Source organism: Sinocyclocheilus anshuiensis, unplaced genomic scaffold (genome assembly GCF_001515605.1).
Source record: "Sinocyclocheilus anshuiensis isolate Anshui unplaced genomic scaffold, SAMN03320099.WGS_v1.1 scaffold274, whole genome shotgun sequence".
NCBI classification, from domain to species: Eukaryota; Metazoa; Chordata; class Actinopteri; order Cypriniformes; family Cyprinidae; genus Sinocyclocheilus; species Sinocyclocheilus anshuiensis.
Genome location: NW_015547698.1, coordinates 1,079,134 through 1,087,812, shown reverse-complemented (window position 1 = coordinate 1,087,812; position 8,679 = coordinate 1,079,134). Strand labels below are relative to the sequence as shown.

General features: G+C 37.8%; 1 protein-coding gene across 2 annotated transcripts in view; it reads right to left on the bottom strand.

Moving 5' to 3' along the window:
• Nucleotides 1–768: 768 nt before the first annotated feature.
• Nucleotides 769–8,679, bottom strand: part of LOC107703743 (transitional endoplasmic reticulum ATPase) — a 10,548-nt gene continuing 2,637 nt past the window's right edge. For both annotated transcript variants that reach the window (XM_016506465.1, XM_016506466.1), the window contains 16 exons: nt 8,329–8,471; nt 7,541–7,671; nt 7,321–7,452; nt 7,091–7,193; nt 6,613–6,746; nt 6,394–6,529; nt 6,171–6,283; nt 5,930–6,094; nt 5,308–5,430; nt 5,078–5,225; nt 4,912–4,976; nt 3,697–3,875; nt 3,480–3,609; nt 3,235–3,393; nt 1,485–1,636; nt 769–1,397 (listed from right to left, as the gene is read on the bottom strand). In XM_016506465.1, the coding sequence (XP_016361951.1) occupies nt 1,301–1,397; nt 1,485–1,636; nt 3,235–3,393; nt 3,480–3,609; nt 3,697–3,875; nt 4,912–4,976; nt 5,078–5,225; nt 5,308–5,430; nt 5,930–6,094; nt 6,171–6,283; nt 6,394–6,529; nt 6,613–6,746; nt 7,091–7,193; nt 7,321–7,452; nt 7,541–7,671; nt 8,329–8,471 (2,110 nt within the window). In that variant the 3' untranslated portion in view covers nt 769–1,300. The remainder of the gene's footprint in view (nt 1,398–1,484; nt 1,637–3,234; nt 3,394–3,479; nt 3,610–3,696; nt 3,876–4,911; nt 4,977–5,077; nt 5,226–5,307; nt 5,431–5,929; nt 6,095–6,170; nt 6,284–6,393; nt 6,530–6,612; nt 6,747–7,090; nt 7,194–7,320; nt 7,453–7,540; nt 7,672–8,328; nt 8,472–8,679) is intronic.

Genomic DNA, 8,679 nt, shown 5'->3' with positions numbered 1-8,679 from the left:
CACACACACACACACACACACTATTTTACATTTACATTACATTGTCATACAAATGAGGACAATGGAGGCAATCAAAATCAACAAAAGAGCAATGATATGCAAGAGCTATAACAAGTCTCAGTTAGCTTAACGCAATACACTTAGCAAGGTTTTTTTTTAAATTATATAATAAATTAAAATGAAAACAGATAGAATACAAAAAGATTAGAGAAGCTTTTTTTTTAAGAAAACAAGCAGTAGATAGAGTACAAAAAGATTAGAGAAGCTAGTGTTCGTTTTGTTTGCATGTTTGTTTTTAAGAAAACAAGCAGTAAGTAAATGAATAGAGTGCAAGTCTAAAAGGGGCAAGTTTTTAGAATTAGTAGAATTAGAATAGAGAGTGCTAGAGTTAGAGGGTCAAATAAAGATGGAAGAAATGTGTTTTCTTGAAGATGGCTAAGGACTCAGCTGCTCGGATTGAGTTTTCAAACAGCATGCCAAGCTTGTAACACACGATATAATAAGTCACAGCATATCCTACATGACTAATAAAAATCACAAACAAATTATATATAATTTTATTTCAAATAAAAGGAAAATAGTGATTTGAATCCAAACAGCTCTAAAAGATTTTAGAATAGTTCTCTGCATCCTTCTGAAGGCACTCCGCCTGTGTTTGCGGTGTTGATCGATTTGACCATTTTAACATTATTAATTACACAAACAAAACATTTAGCGTACTGTCTGTGGAAAAATATCATCAGTGATTGATTAGCCTATGTTTATTTATTGCAGACTTTATTACTAAGCGAAGCAAAACTTGCTGAAGCATCCACAACAGATGCGCAGCAAAGTTGCATGCGTTACTATAGCAACAGTAGAATCACTACACACTGTGTTTAAGAATCAAACAATCACTGTAAAAAAAAACTCTTATGTAGAGATCACGAGAAAATTAAGTCGTGATCACGAGAAAACAAGAAAAATAATCATATTCCATGGCCTCTTAGGACTTCCGTACGTCTATAGCAAGAGGGACATGAAATTTTCTTTATTACAGTCAGGCACGCATTTCACATCAACACATATATTTAACAACATCATCTTATAATTTATTATGAGAATAATAGGCATTCAATTAAATTTTTCTGGCTGGACTGTAAGAGATTAATATCGCTGTCAGAATGAGAAATAACAGATATTGATTATTCTTCATTATTGATAATCATAATGTGCAGATTCCAGTTGAAAGTGAATTTCATTTCTTCTCTCACTGTCGCACACACCAGGTGTCGGGCTGGTAGAAGACAGTTGACTTTGATTACTGATAAAGATCATCATCTCCATCATCTCTGAAATGACCCCCAGAGCCTTGGCCTGACCCCTGACCTCCACCTGACTGAGGTGCTGTAGGAAACCTGCCGATGACAGACAATTTACTGAACAAAATGAGGTATGAAGTGGCATGAGGTACTAGTGATTTGTGTGTTTATGTGTTTGAGTACCTGAAGTTTCCAAATCCACGGCTTTGCTGAAGAGTCTGAGCAAACATCTCATACTTCCGTATGTCATTATCACTGACAGAGCGACGGGCAAATCTCATGGCTTCCTCAAAATGATCCTTCCTGATCTCAGGCACCGGGTCATAATCATCATCCTGGAAACAATAGTTAATAACCCAAATATTATAATATATTTAGTCCAATGTTAAGACATCATTATAAAGCAGACAGTTCTAATCTATCATAAATGTGAGGAAAAGATGGGCTGCTCAACATGATTAGTCTGAAAAAAAATAAAACGGGTATATTTTAGCATATTCTTCTTTATGCATGCATGTTCAGGAACCAGGACTTAATCATTCTCTTTAAATGTGTGTCCAACCCACCATGGTGCACTCTTATGCAAAGAAAATGTATTTCCTTATATATGAATGATCAATATATTAAATGATTTAACGGTATATTGAAAATATACAGAATAATATATTGTGTTAATATATTACAATATATTGAATAAGGAATTGCCGTTTTCATATATCGAAAAATATGTGACAATATATTTAATTATATATTATAATATATGTAATTTTATGTTCAGGAATACACTTAATAACATATGAATGTACATGTGATAAGATATGGTACTGCATGTGTATAAATATATTGCACATACAGTGGGTACGGAAAGTATTCAGACCCCCTTAAATTTTTCACTCTTTGTTATATTGCAGCCAGCTGTGGGGGTGTTTTTCAGCTGCAGGGACAGGATGACTGGTTGCAATCGAGGGAAAGATGAATGCGGCCAAGTACAGGGATATCCTGGACGAAAACCTTCTCCAGAGTGCTCAGGACCTCAGACTGGGCCGAAGGTTTACCTTCCAACAAGACAATGACCCTAAGCACACAGCTAAAATAACGAAGGAGTGGCTTCACAACAACTCTGTGACTGTTCTTGAATGGCCCAGCCAGAGCCCTGACTTAAACCCAATTGAGCATCTCTGGAGAGACCTAAAAATGGCTGTCCACCAACGTTTACCATCCAACCTGACAGAACTGGAGAGGATCTGCAAGGAGGAATGGCAGAGGATCCCCAAATCCAGGTGTGAAAAACTTGTTGCATCTTTCCCAAAAAGACTCATGGCTGTATTAGATCAAAAGGGTGCTTCTACTAAATACTGAGCAAAGGGTCTGAGTACTTAGGACCATGTGATATTTCAGTTTTTCTTTTTTAATAAATCTGCAAAAATGTCAACAATTCTGTGTTTTTCTGTCAATATGGGGTGCTGTGTGTACATTAATGAGGAAAAAAAATTAACTTAAATGATTTTAGCAAATGGCTGCAATATAACAAAGAGAGAAAAATTGAAGGGGGTCTGAATACTTTCCGTACCCACTGTATATTCACCCATGCAGTATATACACACATAGACATATATATTTCTTATATTTTATAATTATTTACATTATATTCGTTTCATATTTTCATATATAGCTGTAACTCATTCGTGAAGTAAATATTGTATAGGAATATGTATGTGCAATATATGTGCACAATAAAGGATTGTTGCTATTTTTGTCTTCATTTCTAAACATTTTTATGTGTACCAATATATTGCCACACATGCATATATTGCAGTATACTGAAAAATATAAGTACTAGTTTCCCATATATGGAAATGTTTTATGTAATACTATACTATACTTATGTAATATTTTTGTTCTGTAAGGGTTTTTCAATCACATACGCACTAACCATAGCAGTCTCTTTCCTGGCTTGGCGCTGTCTCTCAGCACGGATCTCTGCTTCTATGGCTTCTCTTATAGCAAGTTTACAGGCCCTCTGACAGATCTCAGTCAGGTCTGCTCCTGAGAATCCCTCCGTTATACGGGACAGATATGCCAGGTCTACGTCCTGAAAAACACACAAAAAGTGCACAGTTAGAGTGTGGTTTTATGTGGAGATGCATGTATGTATGTCTTAGGTTTTGTGTGCATGACCTTAGCGATAGGGGACTTGCGGAGGTTGGCGCGCAGGATGGCAGAGCGGGAGGGCATGTCAGGTAGAGGGATGTAAATCAACTGATCCAAACGGCCAGGCCTCAGGATTGCAGGATCAATGATATCAGGCCTAAGAGTGACAGACAGGACTCTGAGAACATCCCCTCCTCACTTTATCCACTGCCAACACATGCAAGCACAAACGAGTTTTTGTCACCTGTTGGTGGCGCCGATGATAAAGACGTTCTTCTTATTGGTCATTCCATCCATTTCTGTCAAGATCTGGTTGATGACCCTGTCAGCCGCACCTCCTGCATCTCCAGCCCCGCCACCTCGTGCTTTAGCAATAGAGTCCAGCTCGTCAAAGAACAGGATGCATGGGGCCGCCTGCCGTGCCTGAGACCACAGAATGAGATCTGGTTTGAACAGTCCCGCAATTAAAATGAACACTTACACGTTCTAAATGAGTTTCATAATGCTTTATGAATGGAACATGAAAACCTCATTTTGAGGTAGTGGGTTAAAAGAAAGTCGCTGGGGTATATTTGTAGCAATAGCCAAAATACATAGTATGGGTCAAAATTATATTTTTTTCATTTATGCCAAAAATCATTAGGATATTAAGTAAAGATCATGTTCCATGAAGATATTTTGTAAATTTCCTACTGTAAATATATCAAAACTTAATTTTTGATTAGTAATATGCATTGCTAAGAACTTAATTTGGACAACTTTAAAGGCGATTTTCTCAATATTTTGATTTTTTTTGCACCCTCAGATTCTAGATTTTCAAATAGTTGTATCTCAGCCAAATATTGTCCTATCCTAACAAACCATACATCAATGGAAAGCTTATTTATTCATAGTTCAGATGATGTATAAATCTCAATTTCGAAAAATTTACCCTTATGACTGGTTTTGTGGTCCAGGGTCACATTTGGCCACATTGCAGTATAAATAATAATACGTCTGAATTCTATTTAAAACGTCACATTTGTATCACATTGAAAAAAAAAAAAGTTTGGAAGAAACAATTTGCATATTTGATGTATTAATAAGCTGTAAAATACTTTTTCTTCGTTTTTTTTTTGTTTTTTTATAAAGAAATTGTTACTATAATTCAGCAAGGATGTACACAATTGATCGAAAATGACAGTTGAGGTAATTATAATGTTACAAAATATTTTTTTTTTTCGAATTAATGCTGTTTTTCAAACTTTCAGTTCAAAGAATTCTAAAAAACAAAAACAAAAAAACCCACTTTCTATACTTAATTAAACAGCAAAATCATTTCCAACTGTAAAAATAATAAGAAATGCACTAAAAACAGGAGTAAACTGGTGAAAATTCAGCTTTGCCATCACAGGAATATGTCTAGGATGTTATAACCAGGTGTAAAAAGTGTGGTAGTCATTGACAGTAGTTTGTTCACCTTGTCAAACACATCTCTGACATTTGCCTCTGATTCACCAAACCACATGGTGAGCAGCTCTGGGCCTGAAATCAGTCCAAAATATGGAATAGATTACACACACACACAAGTGCGCTCATGCTCAGCCTGTCCTTTTTTAACTTCAGTTTCTCTCACACACATATACCTTTAATAGACACAAAGTTAGCCTGGCACTCGTTGGCAATGGCTTTGGCTAGTAGGGTTTTGCCGCAACCAGGTGGACCATAGAACAAAACCCCTCGAGATGGAGTCATCCCAAACTTCAGAAATTTATCAGGATACTCCACGGGATACTTAACAGAGAGAGAGCGAATGACCATCTCATACCTGTTTGTATATGTGTGTGTGTGTGTGTGTGCATGTTTGTGGTTTTACCTGGACAAGCTCCTGTAACTCTCGCTTCACCTCATCAAGTCCTCCAATGTCCTCCCAGTTTACCTGTGGAACCTCCACCACCGTCTCCCTCAGAGCAGATGGGTTACTCTGACTTAGAGCCCACTGGAAGTGCAGAAAACCATAGATATAATTCCCAAAGGAGAGAAAAATCACAAAAGAGATCTCTTTAATGTTCCAATGGTTTCTCCTAGACAGGACTAAGATTAAAAATGGAAGCAAATGAGAATTTAGAAGTAATGCTTCTCAGATTGTTATACTGAGAAAAAGACCCCAGAAATCTCTAGAGTTTTAGAAGGGATTTCAGCAATGTTTCATGTTATAGTTGATAGACAGAAGGTTTTTGCGTAGTTGTGCTACAGCAGTCCAAGTATATGCAATACATCACAATGCATAAGCTAATATTTGAAGAATTTGTCAAAGCCAATAGCCTCATAGGCAGCACTCCAATACAACATCAAATATGTTAAAAAAAGATTAATCATTGTTTAATTTTTTTCTGAAGACTTGTGGGAGCAACATCTGAGCAATAGCTTTGCCCTCTGGAATGGAAAAGATTTAAAAATTGAAGCATAATCTGTGTATGTGAAATGCTGAAGCTGACCTTGAAGTCATCCATGGTGACGGCCAGTGAGTTGAGAAGGTCTGCATCGATGCTGTCGTCCTCCAGATCAATTAAGATCATCTTTTTGCGGATGGCCTGCAGCGCTGCCTCTGAACACAGAGCAGCCATATCTGCTCCCACGTGCCCGTGCGTTTCAGCGGAGATCTACCATAAACAGAAACGTCCAGTTATAAAATATCTGACATGACTTAAGACCCTCCATCACTCTCGTCATCCTCACCTGTTCCAGGTCCACATCGTCCGACAGTTTCATGTTCTTGGTGTGAATTTGTAAAATTTCCAGCCTGCCGGTGGAATCGGGGATGCCAATGTCAATCTCTCGATCAAAACGACCTACGACACGACATTTACAACTGACCTTTCTGTAGAAAGCATATTTTGACCCATTCATTTGTTGATGCAAATTACTCTCAGCATGAATGTGCATATGCGTATGTTCGCACCAAAACGCCGAAGAGCAGGATCCACACTGTTGGGTCTGTTTGTGGCTGCCATAACTACAACATGAACGCGTTGTTTCAGGCCATCCATCAGTGTGAGCAGCTGAGAGACGATCCTCCGCTCAACCTCACCATGAGTCTACAGACACGGCATAACCATCAAACCAATGACAAACACCAGACTGTATATAGTTACATAACATACCTGTTTCTTCTCCTTACCTTCTCTCGTTTCGGAGCGATTGCATCCAGCTCATCGATGAAGATGATAGCAGGGGCATTTTTTTCGGCCTCCTCGAAAGCTTTTCTCAGGTTGCTCTCAGACTCCCCTGCCAGTTTACTCATGATTTCAGGACCTGGGATACAAAAGCAACGGCATTAAGCACAGGAAATGCAACACTGAAATTGTGTAACGCCTGGAAATACAGCAGTGTTACTGATATTTGATTTTTGGCACAACGATACAATGTGATCTGCCTGTTTTGTCAAGACCAAAATCATTTGTCACATGGATCATCTGTTTGGCTTTTCAAGGTAAATGCATGAAGTGATACAAGTGGATGTCAGTGTAAAAAATATCAATAAGCAGCTTTCAGTTGCATTCTGTAGTAGAGTTTTAGTGTTTACAGGCATCCGTTATTGCAGGACAACCAACAGTCACAACAGTTTCAGACTGCGGCTTTCAAGTGTGCGTATGCACCATTGATGAGAAAGAAGAAAGCTCCCGTCTCATTAGCAACTGCACGAGCCACCAGCGTCTTGCCCGTCCCGGGTGGACCGTACAGCAGAATTCCTCTCGGAGGCTGGGGAACACAAGTTGTTCGTAATTATATACATGTGTGAGTGATTTTTTTTATTTATAAATGTACGTATGAAATGCAAATGTCTAGTTAAGTTAGACAATAGAGAGATGTGTGTGGTGATTCTTGCCTTCACTCCGATGGCTTTGAACAGGCCGGGGTGCCTGAGAGGCAGCTCTACCATCTCTTTAATCTGAGCCAGCTGTTTACGACAACCCCCGATGTCATCATACCCGATGTCATTCAGGCTCTCCTCCTCATCCTGACACCATCAACATATGACATCATGACGTGGTGCAGATGTTGAAATGGAGAAAATATTATGAAAGGTATGATGAAACCGCACTTACCTCTCGTTTGATTGGTTCTCCTTCACAGTGGATAACGGTATCCGGGGCAACGATGCAGTGTGGGCTGGGGTCTGTTTCTATGACTTTAAACTCCACTGCTCTCATGCCTCCTCTGACCAAGAAAATATCACCTGCAGAAAGCATAAAAGAAGACAAACTCCATTGTGAATTTTGGTACATTGTGAAATATGATACATAGACTAGTGAGTGTGTACTGAACTACTGTTGCCCCTTGCGGTATTGGCAATGTTAAGCAAAACTAAATCTATTGAAAATATTATCTTTTAATTGAGATAATGCTATCATAAAATGAAAAATAAATATTAGATGTAAAATCTAAACTTGCAGTTGAAGTACTAAAATGACTAAAAGTAAAACTAATAAAAAATGCCATGAGACAACAAAATAAATAAAACTTAAATTAAAATTATAAATACTAGAATAGTATATAAATTATAGTAAAATGACACTGATGTGTTGCAGTGCTATATTGTATTCCACTGGCAGATTAATTGGACAATATTTTAAGATAACTGGCGCTGATTGAAAACTGCCTGCTTGCCTGATTAACAAAGCCCTTTTAAATGGATTAAGCTTTTTTTGGTAAGTAGTGCAGAATAATTACATGTCGCAAAAAATAGTATTGATTCCTTCTTTAAGACTTCTGCTTTACTAAATTACCAAAAACATTAAACCCTGACTTCTCTTCAGATCCTAACCCCAGCTGTCCAAATGCAAAACCAAACTCTTATATTCATGTATTTAGCACACTGAATAAACATGTGTACCTTTGTGAACAGGTCGGTAGGCCTCCAGGAAATATGGCTTTAGAAAAACCTCAAACAGGTTGCCTGTTAGCCCCTCGATAGTGTCATCAATGGGCAGAACATGGATGCGCTTCCCATATTTCACATCTGGACAAGCGTTGATACTATGTAAACACATATATATGTGTGAGCATATTACGTTACAGACATGATTTCGCTTTACCACTAACAGCAGATAAGGCCTCTAGTGTTAAAGGGGTCATATGATGTTTCTAAAAAGAACATTATTTTGTGTATTGGTGTAATGAAATGTGTTTATGCGGTTTAAGGTTCAAAAAACACATTATTTTCCACATACTGTACATTATTGTT